We start from the raw sequence: 25,657 nt of genomic DNA, 5'->3' as shown, positions 1-25,657 counted from the left end.
TTATCTAGTGAAGCAAGCCTGCGTAAATAGTTTGGACAAGACCTTTTTGATTCTATGAATCTAGTTCCTAATTGTTTTGTTATTGCTAGCTGGTTGGTTGGTGTAGGGTACCATGTGTCCTTTTTATTTGGTACTGATCTTTGTACTGTATTGCTGAAGACTTAGAGTGTCTGCCTCAGGCTAGGTGAATATTCAAGAGCCTTCCTAGATGTCAGTGACTTATTATGAGTGCAAAAAAGATACACTTCTGTGTCAGGGATCCTCAACTTCTATAGGGTTTCTCATAAAGAGGGGCATCAAATCTACAGACACCAAGAACACCCCAATACCACATATTATAATAGTATATGTATAAAGATCAAAGGAAAGTATAGCAAACGGTCGCATACATGCAGCTAACTATCAGGTAATTGATATGTTTGCAATCACAAGTTTCTCTTTTGACTGATGCTTATAAGACGAGTGGTGATGTGTGTCCTGCACGAAACAGTTCAAAGTGAGGCTTAGGGAATACATACGATACCCCTCACATTACCAGTGCTGTCGCTACTCTTGCTGTGAGGGCATCTATGTACGGTGCTATGCATTCAAATACCCAACAGAACATGCATTCTTACAGCAATAGAATAACAGATACCTGTTTCTTAGATGCTTTTTGTAAAATAGGAAAAACAAATCTATTTTGAATGACACAGAAACTGCGATCACTTGACAGATATTCACAACAGAGGGCTGTTTATGTACCAACCTCTTACCTTCTATTCTGTGATTTTGTAAGGTCAGTGGGGTCAAAGGTAGAGAGGTCAACATCTACCCTCACAGTGTGCTGAGAGAAACCCATGAAAAAGCCAAATATAGGCACAGTAATAGTGGCAGCCCCCATTAACTTCCCTGGTCTAACTAGAGTTGTTTTCCAGTCAGGAACAAAGGTTGATGAAGGGGCTAGGCGAACCTATAGCACAGTCCCAAAGGAATAGCCCATAATGCACTTAGAGGATGCTATCATCAACCCACTGGACTGAACGGTTGTGTGCTGCTAGAATAGCGAGGGAGAGTCAGAGAAGGTGCCTATATTGTTTTTACATATTTTTGCATTTGTTTAGCCTAATGTTTCAGACGTTGCGCTTCTCTAAACGAAAACATGAGTGAGAAGGTCTAAAAAATGAAGACATTAACCTAATTAAACTATAAGAAAAACTATTCTATAAATGTATTAAGAACACAATGCCATTTTAGCTACAGTAAAATAGAAAAAAAGCAACTACTATATATTGCAATTATGAAAACCAATGAATCAATTTTAATGTGCTCCTTGTGTGTCCTATTTTTTTTTCTGTGGCACTGTAATATGACTGATTGTTTTAGGAAGAACATGCCATATACTGAAGTATCAAAGACTCAATGTGTTCCTTTGGCAAGCCATGATAATGAAACTATTATGATCAATTACTATACACTAAATGATATGGACAACAAGTGTATTATCATAAAGATGTATGGTTTGTCTTTTTTGTTTCAAGAAAAAAGATGATTCATTCAAACACCATGTTAACATTTTCCAAAACTCCACTGCTGAACCTAACGCTAATGTATAGATACATATCTCTACAGCAACCTACTGATCGCAAAAACTGCATGGTCAATGGAAGACTGCATGAGCTTTGCCTTTCAAACTGTGGATCAACTATAATATGGTTGCATCATTTAAAAACCCTTGCTTTCATCTGCACCAAGGCTTTTACAAGGCCCTGTTCAGAACTTGTTGTAAAATGTGTCCTCTGCTGGATTCCCAAAAGCACCGTAGCGCCGATCTCAGCGCTAAGATGGCGTTGGGAATCCGAGCCATATTCAACGTCTGTATGTGATGTACAGGTTCTGCTCGCTAGGCTCTGAATGTGAACAAGGACATTAAGGGCTAGTTTCTCATAAGTTATCCCTATCCTAGGACTGAAATGCTCTTTCGGAGGAGATTGTCCATTCGTAGGAGTCTCTTGTCTCAGTCTAGACTGTGGTGATACTGTATTGTGGGAAACATGCTTATGATGTCTAAACAGGGCCTGTGCCACACACCCTCCTCTATACTATATTGGTTTTAAGGCATTCTTGTTTGCTAAAGGTCTTGACAAGAGTTTGCAATTCAGACGGACTGATTTCTGCCTGTTGTGGCGGCACTGAACAGAATCAGATATTGGGATATTGTGTACCTCACTCACCACAAGCCTCCCTACAGTCAGCCTAATGATGAAAGGCGACCATTGATGAGAAGATCTTGTTTGAGCTAGTAATATAATGACAAAAGTGTGATTGATATGAGTTTGTCTTTCTGTCAAGAATGCACATTTGACCAAGTGCACTAGTAGGGAAGCTGGCCCATTTCGGAGCAGCTCAGAAACACAAAAGGACTGTTGAACTCCTGCTCTTCTTTTCATCCACAAGCATACCAAACTCTCTGATGTGTTATCCAGTCATCATCCTCATGTTGTGTTTACCAAGGATTATGCTACAATGTGTTCAGTTTGTCAGATGATGACAAAGGCATGGTCTGTGATCTATGCAAGGGTATTTATTTTTTCTTATATCACTTATGATTTCATCTTACATTAACTTCAATAAATTTTTAAGGATCTGCTGGTGTATGTTCATTTGGGTTTGGGTTGGGGGTGTCAGAACATGGTGTCTGCATGCCCGACGGCATTATGGGGTTCAAGTTTCAGACTGGGCTTCCATCCAACCGTGACCTTTCAATGTCGCAGTCATTTGGTAATCTGAAGACCCCTGTTCCAGACTTGTCGGTGTTATCGCTTTAGTTTCTCAAGCTGTTGCAAACATTTTGTTACACCCCCTAACAATTTGCACATCTCTAACACCTTGCACTGTTCTGCTCCTATATGTCGACATAACATGCAGCATTGCAGAATTCCCTCTTAAAAGCCATTTATGAACGAAAAGTGGATGCACATAAAAAACTGAAAGCTACATAAATCAAAGCATTTTGCACAGTAACAGGTCAGGTAAAGTCAAACAGTCTGCTTATCAGGTGGCTCTGTCGCAGAATGCTGTACTGTACTAACAGTAGTAATGTGCTGCAATGCATGGCGTTACAGAACTCAAGGTCTCAATCTAAATGTGTCTTATACTCTCTCTGAAGCCATTAGCAGTGATTCACAGAGCTAAGGTAATGGTTCCACACTAATCCCCTGTCCCAGGAGAGTCGCTCTTATCTCTGTCATTCCCTGGGAGTTGTTACACACCTCTGAGGCCTGAATTCATCACTCTCCGCTTCTTCCAGCAGTCACACGTGCAAACGCATAAAACCGGACTATCTCTCATTCTGCGGTGTAATGCGATCGCCGAGCTTCGAATTATAAAAGTTATGTCTGCGTTCGGAGTAGTTTTGAGATACCGAGCAAGTTTTCACATTCCAAATAACAAAACTATCATGTCCTTTTTATATTTTACCCACTTAAAATGACATGTTCAAAAACCAATCCATTTATCTTGCTTGTGCAGCTTTGTAATTTAATTAACTCATTTTGACCGACGTGTCAGAGGGAACCTCGCTATCCCAAGGTCATGTAATGCTAACTCCAGTTCTCGCCTCCCCTAACATGAGGACAGTAACCCTTGAAACGCCCCGGTCATCAACAAAGACACCTAATCTTAGAAATGTCCAAGGGAAATCCGGTGATGATGGAATCCAAATAAGTGGCGGGCAAGTTTTTTTTGGGGGGGGATCAGAAAACGTCTCGTTCCCGCTCCCGTCCTCTGATGCTGTGGAGCTGTAATAGCCGAGGGCTGTGGAGGACATTGGGCAGCAGAGGCTTCACGGTGAATGCTGCAGCTGATCTGTCTCTCTCTCTCTCTCTCTGCCTGTCTGTCTGCCTGTCTCTCTCTCTCCATCTCTCTCTCTCTCTCTCTCTCTCTCTCTCTGTCCGCCCTGGGCTCTCTGGGTCTGTATCCCTGCCCTGTGTTTGGGATATGGCGACCTTAACAGAAGTGAGCCTCCTCTTCCTTGTCCTCTGCATTGCCCTCAGGAAATGCAGCACTCCTCACTCTGCAGGCAGCGGCAAGGGTGGGGTGAGCTGGCGCTGGTCCCACTGCTCTTGCTCTCTCTCTCCTCTCTCTCTCTCTCTCTCTTTGTCTCTCTCTCCTCTCGCCTTCCCTCTTTCCTACCCACCTCTTTTTCTCCCTCTTTCTCTCTCCCTGTCTCCTTCCTGGACTCTCACTTTCTCCCTTTCTCTCTCTCTCTCTCTCTCTCTCTCTCTCTCTATCTCTCTCTCTCTATCTCTCTCTCTCTCGCCTCCTCTCTCCATCTCTCTCGCCTCTCTCCCTCTCTCTCTGACTGACTACAAAGCTCCACTGTACTGTAATAGCACACAGCACCATACAGAATAGCACCTCGCTCATATCACTGCCTTAGTAGAGGCTGTCACGCCTGCTTTCGTCAGCTCTCTCTCTCTCTCTTTGTCATCTCTCTGTCTCTCTCTCTCACTCATCTAAGTGCAGACCCACCCACACACACACATAGAGTAGATCAACAATGACTTGAGGAAGATCTGTCTCTCTCGGATACTTGCTTGTGTTTGCTTTTTCCACCTACTCCAACACCATTTGTGAAGGTTAAGCTAGGGGGCAGTCTAAATACTGGCCTTTGGATTTTTACATCTTGTTACACTCAGTGGTTGATGTGTACTGGAAGGCCCCTGTCAACACATGCCAACACCCAGCTGTCTGCCTTCCCATGCACAAGGGGGAACATTTAATTGAAACTGTGGTTGAAGCCACTGCCTTGGTAATCCCCGATCCGTCTGTTGGACTAATTGAGGGACTGTCGGTCAGTGGTGCAGCGGGCCTCCGGCGAGTTCATCACCTCTCCTTCCTCTTCCCTCTCTCCTCTCTATCCCTCCACTGCCTGAACACGTCTCCTTGGATGAGGAGGCGTCCGACAGCTGTTAGGCAAATGTGTTTTTTATCAAGGAGTGACTGCTGACAGCCATGCTCGACTGCAAGCGTGCTGTGGCTGCATGTGCTCGCTCCCTCTCTCTTTCTCTCCGTCTTTCTCTCTCTTTCTCATACACAAACACATACGCTCTTTCTCATACACACACACGCGCCCGCACACGCACAGACACACACACACACACACACACACAGGATGGCTGTTTTGCCTGAGTCAGGCCTCTGGCTCACTTGATATTCCCGATCGATTTCTTTGAAGACAGACACTCACCCCATATCCCTTTTGTACAAAAATGCCATGCCATTCCTGTTGACGTCATCCAAAAACTTTCTCAAGGGCCTTTTCATTGTGGCCCAATCAGCTGCGCATGCACAGTATCATATAATTACTCTATATCAAATCACAAGTGTCCTCTGGAGTATGCTCTTCTCAAAACAGCAACTGGGTGGTTCTTTACAGCTTTATTGCTGTGCACCAAATCATTGAGACCCCTGCATGTCTGTGCACAGTCCACCTCTAACAACATCAGGGTCTGAATGTTAACAATGTACAAAATAGCTTTGACAGCAATATTGGATCTCCCATGCTTGAGCCATAGCCCTTGGGTGTAACGCCACCCCGCCCCCAGGCCCAGGCCCAGGCCCAGGCCCACCAACCTCCCTTATCCCCCCATCCCAGAGGCCCTCTCTCTGGCCCACTTCCTCTTTGCATTACCTCCATCAGGCCAGGCTGCTGACACACTTGTTTAATAATTAAGGGCACGTCCATAATTTCCTCATCCTTGTGGAAGTCCACAAATGGTCTTTGTGAAACTCAGGCCAGTTAAATGTACCTCTTTACCTCAGGCCACTGACAGCCCTACATCACTGTAGTGATACAGCAAAGAAAATATGAGCCAAGGATGGAAAGCGGGGGGTGAGGGGGTCTGGAGGAGTAAGATGTGGGCAGGATCGCAAAGGAACGGAGTTCATTATGAACGACCGATTCATCTTTCTGTGTCAGTTTGTCCGCTGTCCATCGGAATTGACACATGCTGTTGCAGTGCACACGTCAGTTATGTAACACAGTGTCAGTCATCACTCTGTATTTGTGGAGTAATGCATTAATGAGATGGCAGAGTACATTGACAGAACAGGCATCCATGTGTCTGTTTATCCACCATCCATCCATCTGCCCATAGATCGATCCATTCATCCATCCACCCATAAATCGAGTGATCCATTCATCCACCCATCCACCCAATGCCAACAAACTTGTTTCAAGAATTTCTTTGAATCGAGTGTCATTTTCTTGATGCTAGTGGAGGGATCTGCCTGACACTGGTTTCTAGAAAAGTGAAGTGAAATTGCACTTGTGGTATTATATCACCCCACTGGCATTTTCACTTATTTTAAGATTTTAAGACTGAATATGAGACTAAATGACTTCTTAGTATAGACATTTTTCCCACCCATCCCTCCCTCCATCCCTCCCTCCAGGTTGTGAGATCTGCATCGGTGTTCCAGTCTGGATGCGTCCTTGTGGCATCAAGCAATGTGAATCTCAGCTTACACACTCCTCCTGTCCAGCATGCAGTGTCAGCGTGCTTGTCTGGGGAGAAAATTCAAAACTTTACATCAACGAACCCAGCGATGTGACCTTCCCGCTTCAATTACATCACCGCGCAGTACTCAAGGAGTCTGGCTAAATACAAAACCACAAAGGATAACGTCACGTGCATGGGGGGGGGGGTTTGCTGAGATATACATCCTTTGTACTTGCTGGCCGATACAGTGAGGAGTCTAAACCACCAGCAAAGGTCACTATAATGCTGTAAAGGGTGTGTGAGGACTGTAAAGGGTGTGTAGCACTTGGTATCAGGGCTTTAAATAACAGATAACTCACTGGTGGGAAAGGCAATAATCCTTTAAATGTTATAGATCCAGTCAGTGGACCAAGCATCCTCCGCTACCATCTCCACCCTCATAGCTCAGTCTCATCAGCTCAGCTCGCTGTCTCACCCACAGCGTGAAAGTCATTCATCTAAGGTCTCTCCTCCACCCCGCCACTCTATTGATTTGGTATCGGCTCTCATACTTCTGTTGGAAAACCTCTGCATTGGGCCGCTTTCGGAGAGAGATATTGGTCTAAACCTTGCTAAGAATACCTCTTGTTGCGGCACGGAGGATGTAGCTGTACGCATCAATCTCACTTCCATTTTGATGTTCAGGTTAAATATTGATGACTCAGAAGGATAGTATGACTCATGAACAGCAGTCGTCATGAGTATCAGGGAAACAGCTGAAAGAGTAAAACAAAACAATATTCAGCTCAAGCTGTCTCTCTCCCAGAGGTTACAGGAGAGGACAGAGGCCATAAACAAGCGTCCATGCTGCGCTACATACAGACCCTATAGAGCCATTACATATTGTATGTTGATGGAGCAGCATGCCAGTTTTCCTGGCCAGGGCACATTAACTGGACTGCTGGTGGGATTTACAGTAAAGGCTTGTGTGGGTCAGTTGAGAGTTGTGCACACTGCAAAAAATATCCATCTTAACAAGTCATTTAATCTAGTATGTAGCCTCATCTAAATATGTTTTTTGTAAAACAAAAGAGAAAAATGTGCCAGTGAGATAAAATGATTTCACATGTATCCGATGACAATTAAATTTTCTTGAATCAAGTGTCTTTTTTTTATACTACTGGAGGGATCTGCTATTTGCATCAAGGAGGACAAAACTGAAATGAAACTGCACTGGAGACAAGTTGTATTATCCCGCCCCTCTGGCAGAAATTTTAACTTATTTTAAGATTTTAAGGCTGAATATGAGACTACATGATTTGTTAATATGGGCATTTTTTGCAGTGCAGGCAGCTAGGCAGACAGGACCAATGTCTCCACTGGTGATAGAGGCTGTCAAAGGCTGACAAATGGAGAGAGTGCTTTTTGCTGAGAGCAATCCCAACAGGTTTCCCATGCAGGCAGCCAGACCAGGACCAGGTAATTATATATATGTCATGGACCATCATATGGTAAAAAATGTTTACGTAAAAAGTAAAATGTTATTGTTTTTGGAATGAAGAAAAGAATGCCTATTTTCTCACTGACATCCATGTAGGTTTGAAATCATACACTGGGAATTTTAACAGATTTCAAGACCCCAGGAGCCGCGAAACGTACTCCACACACAAATAACCAGGTAAACATTCAGTTCAAGTGAGATAAAGCAAAACACCAAAATAGATTATGGAGCTCCCCACAGTGAAGGACAGCCGGCTCAGGCAGCCACTGCAGCTTGTGTGCCCTCTCCACATGCCTCTCTGTAGCTGCAGTCCTTGAGGAAAGCAAGATTTCAGCAGTTTAAGAGCCTGCTCCTCAACTCCCCGAGAAGACAGCTGTGTGATGCAGCAAAAAATCTGAGCTTTTCTGCTTGTCCTGATGTTACATCAGACCTGGGTCAAATAGTTTTTATGTTTTGTTTTAGCTTGCCTAAATACCAAATAGTTGGGTTTTCAAAGCATTTAAAAGCCAATTTGGTTTGCTCTTCTGTGATTGGAAACTTACTTGACACTATCTAAATTCTGATGCAGTAAACCTTGTAGTCCAATTAAGTTATAAAAGAATCATTTATAATTACAGTTTGACCCAGGTCTGTGTAACATACCGCACCTACTACCACTAAAGGTGATTAATCACTATAAACATTACCCTCTCTTGCGCCATCATTCATTCTCATTCCCCTGTCTTACCTCCCTTTTCACACAGCATGAGCCCATATGGTAATGAGCATGAATATGCAGTTTCAGCAAAGCAAGCAAATCAATAAACTAATCGTTCGTTTTAGGCAACACTGTCTGTCACAGAGCACTTAACAATTAAGTCCAGCATGCTTTTAGGCAAATTCTTTGCCAGTGTTTTCCATAAAATCATCCACTAAAGCAAAAAAAAATAAAAATAAAAATAAAAACTAAGCATCTCCAGCTCAAACATTGGAGCTGTTTATATTTCTCATTACAGGGGCTATATGCTTGTTTCTATACAGCTGTGTAAAAACAGCTTATCCTTAAATATGTCAGGCATATACTGTCAGAAAGAGCTCTCCAGCATCTGTTTAAGTGTTACACTGCACAGTGTGTGTGCGTGCATATGTATGCAGTGTGGGAGTGTGTGTTGGTCCGGGAACACTCTCAGCAGAGCTTTCCCCCCTCTATGTTGCTGCTGACTCATTGTCACTGCCCCAGAATCTGCTGCCTGTCTGCATTATTCACACACTCACCTTCCTCTGCTACTGCCTCCTCAGCACCTGAGCATGGCACTGGGAGCTGGAAGCAGAGAGCAGCTCCAGCCCAACTCCAGTCACCCGGGCTGGGTTCCTCCCTAATGGCACCCTGGGGGGTAGGGGGTCGGTGGGGGTGTTACTCCCAGACGACCAGTGACAGTAGGCGTAACACTGGATTGCTTTCCAATCATGGTTTATGTATTGTATGTACAAAAAATGACATTCTAAATTCTATATGTATCAGTGCAAAGTTGTCAGTCCTGCACAAACCAAACCGATGTGGAAAAATATGGAAAAGATGATTCCCGACTCAGATGTGACCAGTTTATTTCGAGCCCTAAAGTAGTGATGCCACTGTATGAGCATCGACTCTGCTCCTCCCTGTGTCTGTCAGAAGTCCAACAGGACAAAAAGCGTCTCTCCCGCTGCAGGTACCGACTGCTGCATTGGCCTGGAACAGAGTGCAGCGCTGCAAGCTGGAGGGTTACGTTATGCACGCATGCTGCACTCACATAATCCAGTACCAGCAAACACTCTACTGATACTGATAAGACTAATCTACTATAGACATGTGGCATAAAAAATTTGATATTTCAATCTTATCTGAATCAGCATTTGATATTTGAGCCTACCTGACAAATACTTACAACTAAGGCAATTGCTGTTGAAGGGCAAAAACAAGCAAGATACTGTATAGCTGAAACACTGTAGCAGCAGGGTATCATTCTCTGTAACCTTGTGTGTACTATACAGGAGTTTGACTGCAGAGCTTCATCACTGACAGGGAGGTTATCTGACCCCTAGTGGAAGAAATTCAAATGACAACCTGAGCATTAGAGAACTTGGAGTGACCTACTGAAATAGTGTGATTTGTACAATAAGCTTACTTTGGTGTTATTTATGGTGCAAGTAGCCTATATAAAAGTACAAATATTTATAATGGCACAAGTTATAATAAGGGTGATGGAAACACAAGAGGAGACAAAAGAGCCTAACACAAGCACTGAGTTTTCAGTTTTATTTAAGGTTCATTTTTCCAGACCTGCAGAGGACAGTTCATTTCCTTTAAGCGCCTCAATTTGTTTTTCTCAACATCACGTTAAAACCCATTTGTATGACTTTGTGTTGGTTTCTCCTGGATGAGTTCGTTCATCTTGTGAATACTGTTTAATAGGGGACAGCGGGGGGTAAGAGAGAGAAAGAGAGACAGAGAGAACACGGATCAGAATTAAGACTTCAAAAAGAAAAGGCTGTGGTCGGAGAGGTCGTTTCTCAAATCCCAAAGGCTGAGAGCTCCTTGAATCACTACTACAGTACTTTGTATTGTCTTGCAGCACCTTCCTTTGTGACACACACTCACATACAGTTGCCGAAGTCACATACATCATTTGTTTTTCTCAATAGGTGCATATTTTTCAGCAATCATGACGCTAGATCCCCCTTCCAATCACTCAAGCTCCTTTCTCTCATCTGTTCATTTTAAGGCCTCGTTTAAGCCCTCGTGGGTTGAGCAAAGGGAAACTTATTAACCCTGTTGCTACCCTCATTAGTACTGTCTCCAGTATATTTGTCACATCCTCATCCGTCATCAGTCATTTTTCTATCTACTGGTGGCTGTCCATGTTAGGGCTAGCTACTGTAGGTACCACACAGTGGCACTGTGAGTATGAGTCTAACCCTAGTGCTCAGGATGTGTGCCACAATCTCCCAAAGCCCTGGCTCCCCTCAGTTAGGCAGTGCTCTATCCTCTGATACAGAGGTTCAGCAAAATTTCCCCTCCAGCAGGACGGGCCACTGGGAGCCCTCCACTTAAGGGAACGTGGGCCAAGTGGCCTCTCAGGCAGGCCATTTGTGTCCCTGCCTAACAGGGAGCCCATGCATAGCCTGTGCCCTCAACTCCCCTATGTCATCTGCATTCACTCTCTAACCAATTCTCAGCTTTTTTTTTTCTTTTTTAAAACCCGAAAAGCTAAGTGCCAACTCTTTCTCTCTCTCACCTCGCCTGCTTCACAACTGCGAGGGTTAACCGTTTCACAGTCTCCTGTTAAAGTGGGGAGGATGAGGGTCTTTGGGGCAAAGCTTCAAGAGCGGATTCACAGCTTGCTTCATTCCTCAAAAGTAATCGTGACTTCAACTTTCAAACATACATTTTGTTCATGCTTAATCATTAGTTATTTAAAAAGACCTCACTTCAGCTAATTTGTTTCTTCGCAGTTTGTGGAGTTAACTCTTGTGTCACCACTGGGCACTCCTGCCGCTATACTGTTTTTGTGCTCTTCATAACAGTAAGCTATACGATCCCAAACATTTCAACCTTACGCCCAGAACTAGGTCTAAGGAGTGGTGATGGTAGCAGACAAAGGGTACCGATAACTCATGTGCCACAAACAAAAACAAAAACAAATAGGCCTTTCAGAGTAGACAAAAAGGAAGGAGGAAGAGAAAAAAGAAGAAAGCATGTTTGTTATTTTGTTAATAATTCTCATATTCTGCAGATTGGTGTGTATTGCGTCGGGGAGGGGTGGGTGGGTATAGGATGAGTGGGTATAAGATGGTAGTGGGAATGGATGGGTGTCTGCTGTAGTCTGTGTTCAGTGGCGGTCCACAGCGGCACTCTGTAGCAGCTCTGTGGCGGGCTGGCCCGGGGGTCTGAAGGCTGTCTGGAAGCCTGGGGGAGGGGAGTGGAACTGGCTGGCGGGGTTGGCTGTGGGGGGGGGCAGGTAGGGAGCCCAGCCGCCGGCGGCTCTGTGGTGGAGGGGGAGGTGGCCGTCGAGGAGGCCACTGTGGAGGGGCTGGGGAGTGGGCACCACGGAGCTGGCTGGACCGTCCATCTCTGTGAGCGCCTGCAGGGACTTGAGCCAGTGTGGCGGGTTATCATCCTGGAGACAGTCTAAACTGCTGCCCGCCGAGGCAGGGATGCCTGAGGGGGGGGGGGGGGGGTGAGGAGAGATCAAGAATGGGTGAGTGGTCAACAAAATACTGCATCATCTACAACACTTTATACAGTTTTTACCAGTCATAAGCTTGGACACATAAGTTTCCACATTTTAGAATAATAATAGTGACATCAAAACTATGAAATAACACAAATGGGATTACGCAGTGACCAAAAAGTGTTAATCAAATCAAAACTATCTTATATTTTAGCTTTTTTGCCTTGATGGAAAGGCAAAGGCTTTTGAAAGAAATTCATACGTAGGCATCTACTTCACTATTTATATTTGTCTAAGAAACAAATTTCAAGCATTTAAGCATAAGCCTTGAGATCAAAATGGCTTTAAGATAATGAAAAAGATAATACATTCAATCGGGTGTGTCCAAACTTTTGATTGTATAATTCCCATGTTCTTGTCACCATTTTCCCGGCACCTACTGCATGCTCAGTTGTCACGGTGGGGGATGCCTCTGTGACTCACCCCTTCCATTTTTTTCTCCTAACAAGGTTTTTTTCATGGGAGTTTTCCCTTGTATGCACTGAGGGTCTAAGGCTGGTGGTACCGGCTGTTATGTCTTGCTAAAATCTGTTTTTGTGTGTCTTGTGCTTTTCCTGATGTATGTCCTATATCATTCTTTTCTATGGTTGATTGTTGATCAGTTATATCTAGTTAGGCTCATTCTGGGTAAAGTCCTTTGGGACATGCTTGTGATAAAGAGCTATATAAACAAACTTGAACCTGAACTTGAAACTTGTACTTTCCCTATGTCCTATGATGAAAGCATCACCTCAATTGTTCATGACCAAGCCGTTTTGTAGGGTATAGATAAGCTCCATGGCGGCGGTCTACCTGTGATGATAGCAGGGTCCATCCAACTGGCCGTGCCGTCCCAGCTGAGGCTGTGTGAGATGCCCGCTGGCCCTGCCGGCCCGCCGATGTGGTTAACACTGTTGGAGGATGAGGAGGATGAAGAGGAAGAGGAGTTTGGGAGGCCCCCGAAGTTGATATTAATATTGGGCAGGAGAGCTCTCAGGCCATCCTGCCACTCTTTCACATTTAAGCCGTCTATAGAGCCACTGTTTTCTGCAGGGAAAGAAAGGACAACAGAGATATGTCAGTTTCTCAGGGGTTTTGTTCGCCCACTTGTGGCCAGGCGCAGAATTGCATCTCCTAGTCATTTGTTGTTCCCTGCAAGGTCAATAAAAGCTAATCAAAACAAGTATCACTATGCTAACTGGCAAGGCACATGTATGTTTTGACATTCAACACTTTGTCATGTCATTACAAAATACATCTGATCTCTGCTTTAACATGTATTGCTGCCACAGGACACAGGATGTTGACAGAGTGACCCAGGACGCTGGTACCTGAGATGGGGATCCCTCCCAGTCCTGTGTTGTGCTGAGGGGGCAGATTCAGGTCCAGAAAATTACTGTGTGAGGCAGCACTGGCTGAGTGGTTCAAGTGTGTGAGGTTATTGCGTGTGGGGACGCCCATCCAGGGGTGTCTGGCGGCTGGCTGCTGCTGACTGGCCTGGCTGTTGTGACTGCCGGGGAAGCTGAAGGAGCTGTAGATGGCTCTGTGGTGGAGCTGGGAGAGGCGAGGAGGGCCGCTGGGGAAATGGTGAGAGGCGCCGGGGTTTGGGTTGGGGGGCAGCAGGCTGGGGCCGTGGTGGGACCCATGGGAGAGGGGCCCTGGGGACAAGGGGCTCTGATCCTGCACCGACAGCTCCTTCTCTATCAGGTCGGCCAAGGCCTTACGGGTGACGTCGAACGGGTCAAAGCCCAGGTCGTCGTCCTGCTGTTTGGTGGATGAGCCGAAACCAAAGGCTGCCTGCCAGTCTGTGGACGAAGACACTGGTATTGTGTCTGGGAGGAGAGAGGAGGAAAGACAAGTTACATTTATGTTTTAAGCATTTTGCTGCGATTGCCTTATCAAGAGTAATTTACAATGACTGCAACAGTAGAATAAGCTTAAATCCACAGATCATCACCATTACAAAACAATCAATAGTGTAATAGAGTGCAAGGATAATGGCCACAGTACCCAGAAAATATATGTAACAAATATCCCTGTGTAGCCAGAATAAAGGAGCTACAATCTAGCCTGTTGTTTGAGAACTAGAGAAAGAAAGCCTCTGTTGCAGTGCTGTGATTTGTTGACTGCACAGTTTCCCAAGCACAAACAATTGGGCAATTAGGACATAAAACAGGCTTAAAAACAAATCCCCAGTGTGAATGGGCACTGGCATGGACGCACCTGATGTGAAGAGGCTCTGTGGTTCAGGGGTCATGGGCCAGTCAGAGCCGCCGCGGGGGGAGCTGGGGAAGGGGGGCAGGCCAGCGGGGAGAGGGTTAGGATGTCGGAAGTTACTGTTGTCTGAAAAGAGGGACTGGGACTCTGCTGCCGCGCCCTCAAAGGGCGAACGGGCTGTGAGGTCTGACACACTGATGGGCACCACCAGGCTGGGCTTGGTTAAGCCCGGGGGAGGGGAGGGGGAGTCACTGTTGGGTATCTAGGGTGAGAGAGGAGAGGAAGAGACAGTTTTTAGAATGTCCGGCTCAGAACCAATCCATGCATGCTTTAATTTAGATTTGATCAAAAGAACAAGTGAGTTAAGGTTTTTTTTACCTGTTGTAAAGTCTCTCCATTTACCATACTGATCGATTCTGGAGGCTTGTCACTGGGACTACAGAGAGACAAAACAGAATTTAGAAATGTAGCTCTTACCCTTCAAGAGAGAAGACAGGAAAGGCTAATATGGCTTGAATGTTTCTAACATAAAAAATGCTCATTGCAGAAGAAAGGACAAGAAAAACAAATACTGTCAGATATTACATCTTCAAAAATATTTCTTTGATGATACTTTGGCACTATTGCCGAGGTGCGGTCCACATTACCTGTTACTGTCACAGTTAGAGGAGAAGGGGGACAGGGCAGTACCCTGGCCAGGACCCAGCTCTGTATCTAGCCCATCTGAAGTAATAACTTCTTGGTCTAGATAGCAGTCTAGCAGCGGAGGGGACTTGCGGTCCTCTGAGAGCCCATTGGCCAGTTTGCTATGCCCCGACAGCGTCGGCCACCCGTCTTTACCATTGCCGTTGTTGGTTCTGTTACATAACAGGGAAAAAAATCAAACATCATCTAATAGCACTGTAATTAAATTGCATTGTGGAAGTAATGCGGAACAACATAAGAAAAAGCCTACCTCTGTGTCGAGTTGGATTTACTCTTTGACTTTTCTGTTCCACATGCTGGAGGTTGTAGAAAGCTAGGGTTCATTTTATAGAGGTCTTGGAGAAGTTTCTGCTCATACTCTTGGTGTTTCCCCGCCTAAATACAAATGGCACGACATGAGACAACATCAAGTCATTTGAATACTGACTAATACACACACCATAGAGCAAATATTCATTCAGATTTTAAGAAGAGGACCCGAATATAATATTACCTGCATCTCCTCTTTAGTAAAGCTAGCCGCTTCGTCCCCCAACTCATGTAGATACATACAATCTGGTTTGGGACACTGCATACTTTTGAGGAAGTAACTGCAGTATTTTGTTGTGCCTAAAGAAGCCTGCATTGCAAAGAAAGAGATAAAAGCTAAGTGAAAAAGCTCTAATAGCATTTGCAAATACACTTCAAGGTTAATTTCCAAGGATTTGTTGTTCTCCAGTTAAGTCCGACTCTTTTACATTGCAGTTTGTTCAATTAAGGATGTGATATTGTTTATCTTACAAACCGCAGGAAACAGAAAAGGGGATGTGATAGAGAAGCGTGTTATCAGTTGGTTTTTACACAGATAAAAAGTAAAATCATAGCAATAACAGGCACTGATAGCAAAATATAAATGGGAATTATGAAGCTGTGTCACTGTGGGTTAATGCTCACCTTGAGTGTTCTACCATCAACAACCACATTGTTCACACACTGTATTGCTCTTAGAGCATCTTCAGAGCGGATGTAAGTGACATATGCGCTGGCACTTGGCCCCTGTAGAACCAGAGAACCACAGTAAATATATAAGTCACTTGGAACCAGCAGCTAAATGTTAAAAAAAGATCTAATGTAGCTCTTTAATTTTTGTCACAGTGTCTTCCTACAGATTCGAGACAAGAGAGCATACCGTCATCTCCTCTCACCTGTGAACCTGCATAAGATGTGCTGTTGTTGATGACCACTTTATGGATTTTCCCAAACTTCCCAAAGTACTCTGGCCTTTTTAGGACCTGTGGGCACAGTGCAGAAAAAAAACTTAGATATGGATTCTGATCACAAAGTTTGGATATAAAGTGTGCCCTTTCACATACAATATACTCAACACAAGCTTTACACTAGAGGCTCCAGTGGCACTGCGAGACTTTTACATATGCATTCAAATAATTTCCTATCAAAGGATCCTTACTGTATCGGTGGATGTCAGTCAAGTCCAACATAAATCTAACAGCTAGCACATTTAGCTTGCCACAGACAACAAAATGACAGATGTAATAAGCATCCCATTTCAAAACAGCAACGGGTTCTCGCAGCCTAATGTCAAAGGAGCATAAATGATTGTTAGTGATGACAGCATGCTCACCTCGGGGTCGGCGAGCCGTTGTGACAGCCCCACCACAAACACCAGGTTTCTCTGGACCACTCTGACACTAGCCAGATGCTTTCGGTTTTCCGTCACCTTCTGCTTCTTCTCGTTCTGCTTCTGCTTCTTCTCATTTTTTATCCTTTGGATCTCCTCCTGTGACAGGGGCTTGTACACAGCAGGGTCCTCCGGGTACGGCTGCACACAGAACAAACACAAGAAGAACTTAGTTTCAAAATGAGATATCCACCATTTGACAAAAAAGACACACCTACTCGTATAAAATGACTGACAATGTATTATCAATAAGGATAGTGTGTAACTTAGGTCTTTTGTTGACAAAATACTAACACTATTACAGACAGAATCCTCTATATTTAAGAGATATTGAAAGACGAATTTCAGGTAGTAATTTTCCCCCAAAATTGACAGTATTTTGAAGTATAACTCTTCATTTGTGAGTATCATGTTAAGAAATTCAACAGGCATCAATAGTCAAACCCGCAGAAGCTGTCAAGTTGGCCTATTCTATAGGGCAGTTTACCAGATTAGTAACCGTTGCATGTGTGAATCAACCAGCCACTGTGGAACGGGGAGGAAACGGTTAATTTCTCAACATGATCATCGTTGCTTTCCTTACCATGTCCCTTCTGCTGTCATGACAGAATCTCCCTCCAGAACCTACAGTTCTGACGGGCTTCTCTGGTGTCATGTTCAACTATCCCATCCTCACCTTTCTGCAGGCGGGGCAGAGGCCGTTCTCGTCTGTGCGGATGCGGTGCCAGCAGAAGCGGCATATCTGGTAGCCGCAGGTGCAGGGGAAGAAGTTGACGTCATCAATCTCCAGCGGCTCCATGCACAGGGGGCACTCCATGGGGTCGTCCTTCATCTCAGGGCTGTGGGACATCCTATGGCACGGCAAGGGTGGGTGTTGTAGCTGGTCACAGAGCACAGAGCTGAGTAGACATAACAGTTACATATGTTCAGCGTGAGAGCTCCATCATAATTACAATTACAAATGATTCAGCTTGTTAAAAATATTTTCTTCAGGCAGGATGGTACAGCCTCTGAAACTGAATTTAGACCATCAAGGTCACCATACAAAACCATATGACACTGACCAACCATTGAAACCAATATAAACAAATGTCTTTAATGTAGAGTTTTACCTATTCAGTGGTAAGGGAAACACTTCAGCCAAAAAAACAAATCACTGGTGCAATCATCAGTCAGGTATGATGGCTAACCAGTAATGAGGATGTTGTGGTTAATCACTCAAAGGTTATGCTACATTACTTGAAGTAAAGCTATCATTGAGGTTAAAGGATGAGCTGGCAAACGGCAGACAACAAACAAGCCGTGTTGACTCACAGGGGAAACATTTGCTGTTGGCAGCTAGGTGCCAGCCTGATTTCTATAAGATAACCATCCAGTCTGTGATCATCCAGAAAGCAAACTACACGACAGTTCGAGTTTGTCACAAGCTAACACTATAACGTTGATATAAACAAAAACGACGAGCTGTCAATATTTCAAATACCTGCCATCATTTGCTAATAAATTAACGCGAACAGGACGAGAGCTTCGCACCTCCACCAATGCTTTCCTGCCAAATGTCAGCTGACTGGTAAAGTCGTGTACGAAGCCAAATACCTAGTTAGCCAGGCTGGTAACTTTAGCTGCTCTGTCTTTTGGATCGTACATTATGACAGATGTTAGTTGACTAAGCTAAGTTAACATTAGCTGCGAGCTGATGAAAGAAGCCGGCCAAGTATCCAGGACCAACTGTACATCCATCACAAAAATAATATATTGAGCGGAACATTCATGTTAGATAGCCAATACCACTGCAAGTTCGTATGTCAGACGCTTTCTCCTAAATACTAAGTGACAGCTTGCCTGTGCTAAGCGCTAGCATTAGCACAGCTAACAAGCTACATTATTATCAAAATGTACGAGGTTTTTGGAGCCAAGCTTACGATGCGGCCTGCACAAGCTAACGCTAACCTGAAAGCAAGTTGTTAGCATGCTAGCTATTGGACATCACAGTAAAGCACTGACATTGGTCTCACGACATAAGGTTAACTGGACAGTAATGTAAAAAGCTTGATGATACTATTGTGTCAGTCTGTAACATCGTCATAGACAGCGCTCTGTTTTATTTACTGCGATAGATTAAAAGCTAGCTAGCCCAGCTAGCAATCTGGCTAACGTTACTTACCCTGTCCGTATTTAGCTAAGGATTCCACTCCAAGGGAGTCACACCAAATTGGGCGGGGACTGCGAGCCAATGTATCTGAAATGTCAAAATTTCTATAAATAGATACTTAAGGTAACCGTAGGTGTATTGTTCTGCTATAATTAAAAAGGCTATAGTGATGTTTTGCCCCTTTCTTGTCTTGGTATTGTGGAGACAGTTTACGCTCAAACCACCATCTTAGCTAGCATTAAAATAGGGAGGAGGGAATGGGGCAAGTATTCACTACATCTGAGCCTGCGCAAATGCACCGATGATTTGTGGGAGTTGAAGTTTTCAGTGATTCTATGACGAGGGAAATACAGTATATACATATATATATATGTGTGTTTATGTGTAGCCTAATATAACATTCAAAAATGAAAATATCGAAAACACTGTAAAATAGATACATATCCTTCCTGTAACATGAAAACACCAGAACAGCTTACTATACTGTTTCACAATTTATTTACAGGGATTTACAATAATGAGTTCAAATGATGTTTTGGAAAAAGTGATTAATTCACTTCTAGCCTTATTTGGCATAGTCATTATTTTACTTCATGGAGGAGTTGGTTTGTCTGATATCTTTGTCACATATATGTGAACAATGCCAAATCTTATTGTATTAATACTATGGAAAATGTGTTGTCATCCTACATAATTCACTCACTGTATTACACACTGGTTTCGCAAGAAACAAATTACAGACATGAGGGTTGATATTCAAAACATTTGAAATGCTGAAAATATATTCCAAGGACCAACGCATAATAAACCAAATCTCCACATATTTCTTGAAGAATGTTTCATAATGGAAAGTATTTTTAATCCATCCACATGAATCTAGGCTTAGGCCAGGATTGAGCCTGGACCTTATTGGGGTCCACAGAGTCCGAGGTAAGAACAGGGGCAATGGGGTGCGGTGATGCCAGGGACAATCGTGCAGCCAGGAGCCCCATCTGGACACAGCTGTCCGTATCTCGACCCTGGGCTATCCCGGCCATCATCCCACCTGCAAGACTGAGGACAGAGTGTAGGGATGAGTGCCTTGTGTTTGACTGTTTAGGTATATGCTTGTGTGTGAGAGAGAGGGAGAGAGAAAGAAAGAGACAGAGAGAGAGAGAGAAAGAAAGAGACAGAGAGAGAGAGAGAGAGAATGGAGGGCACAGGCAATGAAAAGGAGGAGACTGAAGTAGAGTAAATTTAGAAAAGCAAGTTCAAATAATAGGAATAGGAAGGAAAGGGCGGGGCAATTAGGAAAATTTTAGCACCTATCCCCTGCTCCTGAGACATTCACTGTCTCTTCTGAGGTCACAGCAAGCGCTGGGTAGTGGAGAGCACACAGCTGACCTCTCTGCAAATACAGGTGCAGTAAACATCATCATCATCATCATCATCATCATCATCATCACTGTCATCGTCATCAAAGTCATCGTGAGCAGAGGACAATCCTTCCTTACCCTCTTTTGTTTCCTCGGCTGCAGGTTGACCGAGCCGGCGTCATGCTCCCCGCACACCAGCACTCCCTCAGCACCCAGGGTCACCACCAGGCAGTGAAGGTGCTCCAGCAGGGGGCGCGAGAGAGCCAGAGCGCAGCGCAGCACCTCGTCCACAGAGCCCGGCGGCACTGACACCCCACAGCGCAAAACCACATCCTCGTTAATGCAGACATGCTCAACTGCAATCGCACTAATCTAGGCTACGTTTCTCACAGGAATCATACGTCTGCATCGGTCTGACTGTGAGGGAGTCCGAGTGTGTGAGGGAGCAAGTGAGTGAGGGAACAGAGTCTACCTTAGAACAGTGGTTCTCAACCTGGGGGCCGGGACCCCCTAGGGGGTCACAGGGTAATTTTGGGGGGTCGTGAGTTTATTCATGAAAAAGGAAAAAACATGACATTCTACTATGAATATGTATTACCATGTCTATTTTTAAATACCCCATGAAATTACATCTTTACTTCCTGGATTTGATGCATTTCCTGTTGAAACAGGATGTTGGGGTGGGACTTAACGCAGTGAGGAATCATGCAAATGTCTAAACCAATGGGATATGAGTCAAGGAAAGAAAGGCGATTTTATTTGATGGGAGGGGTGTGGAGGGGCGGGATTGTTAAAAAAAATCTGATGGTTTTATTGGTTAGAAATTTATATTTATGCCTACTAGTGCAGCATGAGGTCACCATTAAAGAGTGAAAGTAAGTGAAGGTAAAGGGAGTTCATTTAATTTTTCTTGTTAAATACTGAATAGTTTTCAGCCTCTAGGCCTCTGATAATTAATCAAATGAAACAGCCTGATAAGGGAAAATCATTCTTTGGTTGAACTGTTCAACACTGCATATGGACACCTGTAACGGGGGGTTGGGACTAGGCATCGCTTTGTTTTCAGGCATCACAAGCCAAAAAAGTTGAGAACCACTGCCTCAGAAAGCTGAACCATAAACACTCTGTCTGATACTGAACTACTGTTTACCTTCAGGTGTTGGGATACCCAGGGTTTTGTTCATGGTGCGCAGCTCTGCCAGGTTCGGGGATGAATAGGACAGGGACTTCCAGGCCTCCGACAAGAAAGGCTTGCAAGCCTTGTCAGAATCAGTCGGCTCGTACCAAACTGTGACACACATTGATGACACTGCATCAGGGGAATCAGTGGAAGCTGCTGTTCAATGGTCATTCAGTGACCAGCTCTCTATGCTTACCATTGATTGCGTGCTTCTTGGCAATGGAACAAACATAGTCGATGGTGGAGACTGGGATGTTTCCATCAAGACACACAAGAGAGGCGGACGAAAGCTGCTGCTCAAACTGGGACACCTGCAGGAAGATATGTGAAGATATAGAATAGAGAAGTAGTGAATATAGTGAGAACTATTGAAACAAAACCAAGTTCAAGCTTGTTTATTTAGCCCTTTATCACATGCGTGTCTCAAGGACATTACAGAGGATGAGTCTAACTAGACCTAACTGATCAACAATCAACCATAGAACCGAATGATATAGGACAAACATAAAGAAGCAGGACTAGCCTGGCTTAAAAGTGGATGCCTTGGCAGTAATATTACGTACATAGTGCTCTGTGATTTGCTGATGGATGTCCATGTCGCCCAATCCCAGACTCAGTTCCCCACTCTCAGTGATAACAGCACAGTAAGTAGCTGTCCTTTGCTCCTCAAGCCTGGCCACACCTCTAGTGTTCTTACAGAAATAAGAAAAACAGGCAACAGTTTAACATCTAAATATGTAAGTAAAAGGGATTTTAATTATGCTTAGTGATAGTGAACATTTGTTGCTGCTCACATACCATGTGTTTACAGTAGTGCAACACTGCATCACTGTGAGAGTCAGTTCCAATGGCAGAGATGAACAGAGGTCTGTGGCCTAATCGACTCAGAGAGTCTTGGAGGAAAACATAACCGAGGGCATTGACGTAAAAATAATCAGATTCAGATCACTGACAGGAAACTTTTCACATGTATAATCAGATGAAAACCAACCAGCAATGTTCCGTCCTACGCCCCCAAATGACTGGCAGACACTTCCTGGGTTAGTCTGTCCAAACTGAAAAAAGATGAAAAGCGTTCTCAGAATTCGTCATAACTTGGCTTACACAACCTACAGGACTGTGGGTAAATGCTTGCTGCAGATGAAAACTTACTAGAAGCTTGTCCGTTTTTCCTTTAGCAATAAAATCCACATTTATTCCTCCGATGACGACCTGTGACAGAACAGCATTATAGGTACTGTGTTGTGCCATATGTGCAGTAAACATTCAACATAAATGTCTTCGCTCTTGGAAACAAGTCCATCATACTGTAAGTCTTATTAATACTCACAATATTTGACTGTGAGTCTGAAGGGTGCTTTCCAAGATGGTGAGTGGTGCATCTCAACTTTCTCCCATTCATTTGTTTTGACAGTGCGCAGGCTATCTGACTGCCCACCTTAGCGTTGTTATGAATCAGTGCGATGTCTTTGAACATAGCAGGTTAAGGATAATCAGTTTAGCTGTAACACAGGTCAAAGGTCATCAATAGTGGGTCTAATGGGCCATCCGGTTTCAACATTCTTCTCATAATATGTTGACTTTTTTCTGATTCTGAGAAGTTGATATGATCACTTTCTCTGGCACGGCTTCTCATTAATTCCGACTTTAGAAGGATACTAGCCTGAAGGGACTTTCCCTCAGTCAGCTCATTGACTTTTTGAAGAATGAAGGGTGTCACATCTCTGCCTTTGATACCTTTAGCACTGAGTCAATCAGAAAGAGAAGAGGAAGTGATATTTTTTTCTCTGGGAGACGTAAACACAGAAGGTCTGATAGGAATCGTCTGAGCTGTGCTATCAAAGACAGCAAATGGCTGTTGAGAAGAAAACATGACAGCAGATTACAGGGCCTCAAAGCCAGTGCCACATGTTGTGTCTAATTTACCTGGCCTCTGCCACAGCAGTCTGTATTGCTTCCTCTATCTGCTGGCCTGCTGCTGCATGCTGCTCTGGGACGGGCACAGCTAACAGGACGCCACTCTGGAGACCCAGCGACAGAACGCCCGCTGAAAGACACAAAACACAGACATAAACATACTGTGTGCCGACTGCATTACTTGTAAAGATCTGAGCTCTGCAAAATTAAGTTGTATTAGGTGCTGCATCTTGACATGGGTGTGTTAAGTCTGAAGGAAACTAACAGTGTCTGAAGGTGTTGATATACCAATGAGTTCTGCTGCCTCCTCAGGGTTGCAGACGTGGTACGGGGAAGTGAATCCACTTTGTGTAGAGAAGAATGCTGGGAAATTCTTTGACGTCCCATAGGTGGCTACACACACACCCTGTGTCTCCTGAGAAAGAATAAAAGGCAGAAAAAAATACTGTTGCTACTGGAATTGTAATGAAAGTCACACATAAAAATTGATTACAAATATTTGGCTGGCTAAAGTACACAGTCAAACCAAATAAAGGAGAAATCTCTGCCATTGTAGCTACACTATTCTCAAAAATAATCTCATTATTCTTACAAGGAACTCCAGGGTGCGGCCGATGTCCAGAATAGACTTGACCCCAGCGGAGACGACAGCAATGGGAGTCCTGCCCAGCTCTGTCAGATCTGCACTGACATCCAGACCTGGAGGAATAATCATTTACTTGATAGGAATGACATGGCCTCATATAATCATTATGGTACTCAAAGTAAGATGTTAAAGTGCCGGTCAACTTACTGTTCTCCCCATCCCTGTGCACTCCTCCAACACCACCTGTGACAAAGACGGGGATGCCGGCTCTGTGCGCCGCTATCATGGTACCGGACACAGTGGTTCCCCCAGAGAGACCCTGAGAAAACAAAATTGATGCCAAATTGATGCTAAATGGGTAACAGACTCAATCGAAGAGGACGAGACTACTCTTAGTACCAAGCCAGTTTTCATGTATTTTAGGTAGAGATTAATTTGAGATTTGGATTTTAGATTGAAGTATTGACGTCTCACTTTGCTAATGGCATAGGGCAGATCACGGCGGGACACTTTGAGAGATGTCTTGCTGCGGGCGAGGTGGTCCAGCTCCTCTGATGACATACCAACATGGACTTTGCCCTGAATCACTCCGACCGTGGCTGGAGTGGCTCCCTCTGCCCGAACTATAGCCTCCACCTCCTTTGCTGTGCTGGATGAAGCAGTGGTAGGTAAACATCTCATTATAAATGATTGAAACAAACATCAGCTCAGCTGTTGTTATCAGAGATTGCAGACACTTGAAGGCCGGTTACAGTGAAGTAAGGTGACTCAGGCTACCTCAGGTTGTGTGGATAGGGCATGCCATGTGTGATGATAGTGCTCTCCAGAGCGACCACTGGTCTGTTTTCTGCCAGTGCCTCTGATACTGATGGATGAACTCTGAAGAGTCTGTCTAAGAAAAGACGCCATGGTGAATTTTGAGAGCCATTGGTATATATTCACAAAGCATGAACAATATGTTTATGACATTATGATTGTATGTATGATGTATACTTCATATAAGTTAGCTTGAATGGATGCATTTACCATTTTTGCACAATCTGCTTTCAAATGTTGAAATCCCATGTCTCAAAAGATGTGCAGAGACTCTTTTCAGCATTCTCAGTTCAGATTTTCCCAGGGAAACCCTGAAAACAACATAAACACATTTCAAAATGTACCCTGAAAAACAGGGTCAGCTGCTCCTTATTTTCCAATCAACTTTGCAAATCAATTGTGTTTCACTGAAGCAGCCTGACACTGCTATGCCAGATAAAGGCCTACCACAGCCTACGGTTTCCTCTCCAGTAGCCTCCTCATCAGGCGCCATAGCTTCCTCTCTTCGCTTCTATCTCTAACCGTTTCCACCTATATTTCTAACTTAAACTCTGTGTAGACCAAGCTGGATGTGCATGTCAAAATTAAAACAAGGTAAGAATGTTACCTCAATTTCATGTTGTAAAAATCAAATTAGTCAGCCTTGGCTCCCCGGTTGCATCAAACCCTGCAGTGTGTTTTCCGTCACTGCAAGGCAGCAATCCAATTCAGCCATTGTGAGGATTTTCTCTGCTCCAGTTAGTTGGGACAAATCCCCACCACCCCCCTTTTGGGGCCACTCTCAGAATCTGACACCCACATTCCAGAGCTGTTAGCACCATGATGAAACACTGCTAAGAGAGGTGAGGGGGTCTACG

General features: G+C 44.2%; 2 protein-coding genes across 4 annotated transcripts; both read right to left on the bottom strand.

Annotated features, from left to right (window-relative positions):
* Positions 1–11,735: 11,735 nt before the first annotated feature.
* Positions 11,736–19,133, bottom strand: cnot4a (CCR4-NOT transcription complex, subunit 4a). Of its 2 annotated transcripts, none has more exons than XM_071518041.1 (13): positions 18,959–19,133; positions 17,471–17,693; positions 16,738–16,935; positions 16,301–16,387; positions 16,050–16,151; positions 15,610–15,735; positions 15,367–15,491; positions 15,059–15,268; positions 14,790–14,847; positions 14,418–14,673; positions 13,526–14,026; positions 13,008–13,241; positions 11,736–12,142 (listed from the first exon to the last, which is right to left on the bottom strand). In XM_071518041.1, exons 2-13 carry the CDS (start codon positions 17,642–17,644, stop codon positions 11,814–11,816), a joined length of 2,400 nt encoding a protein of 799 aa, XP_071374142.1. In that variant the 5' UTR covers positions 17,645–17,693; positions 18,959–19,133; the 3' UTR covers positions 11,736–11,813. The 2 variants fall into 2 exon arrangements, with proteins under 2 accessions (XP_071374142.1, XP_071374143.1); XM_071518042.1 differs by having other exon boundaries at positions 17,471–17,645.
* A 323-nt stretch (positions 19,134–19,456) lies between these two features.
* LOC139642976 (uncharacterized) lies at positions 19,457–25,593 on the bottom strand. 2 transcript variants are annotated; one of them, XM_071518079.1, is made up of 18 exons: positions 25,011–25,593; positions 24,762–24,876; positions 24,459–24,633; positions 24,192–24,303; positions 23,991–24,097; positions 23,687–23,813; positions 23,408–23,528; positions 23,141–23,226; positions 22,812–22,948; positions 22,634–22,693; positions 22,473–22,536; positions 22,280–22,374; positions 22,045–22,173; positions 21,678–21,792; positions 21,452–21,589; positions 20,440–20,606; positions 20,251–20,333; positions 19,457–19,999 (listed from the first exon to the last, which is right to left on the bottom strand). In XM_071518079.1, the coding sequence occupies exons 1-18, from the start codon at positions 25,081–25,083 to the stop codon at positions 19,804–19,806; spliced, it is 2,100 nt and encodes a 699-aa protein (XP_071374180.1). In that variant the 5' UTR covers positions 25,084–25,593; the 3' UTR covers positions 19,457–19,803. The 2 variants fall into 2 exon arrangements, with proteins under 2 accessions (XP_071374180.1, XP_071374181.1); XM_071518080.1 differs by having other exon boundaries at positions 24,762–24,872.
* Positions 25,594–25,657: the final 64 nt, after the last annotated feature.

The sequence above is a fragment of the Centroberyx affinis genome, unplaced genomic scaffold (assembly GCF_046629955.1).
Source record: "Centroberyx affinis isolate AG114_WGS23_722 - 3 ecotype Tasmania unplaced genomic scaffold, CSIRO-AGI_Caff_v1 ptg000549l_1, whole genome shotgun sequence".
In the NCBI taxonomy this organism is placed as follows: domain Eukaryota; kingdom Metazoa; phylum Chordata; class Actinopteri; order Beryciformes; family Berycidae; genus Centroberyx; species Centroberyx affinis.
Note: the sequence above shows the minus strand (reverse complement) of the source record. Positions and strands in the feature narration are given on the sequence as shown.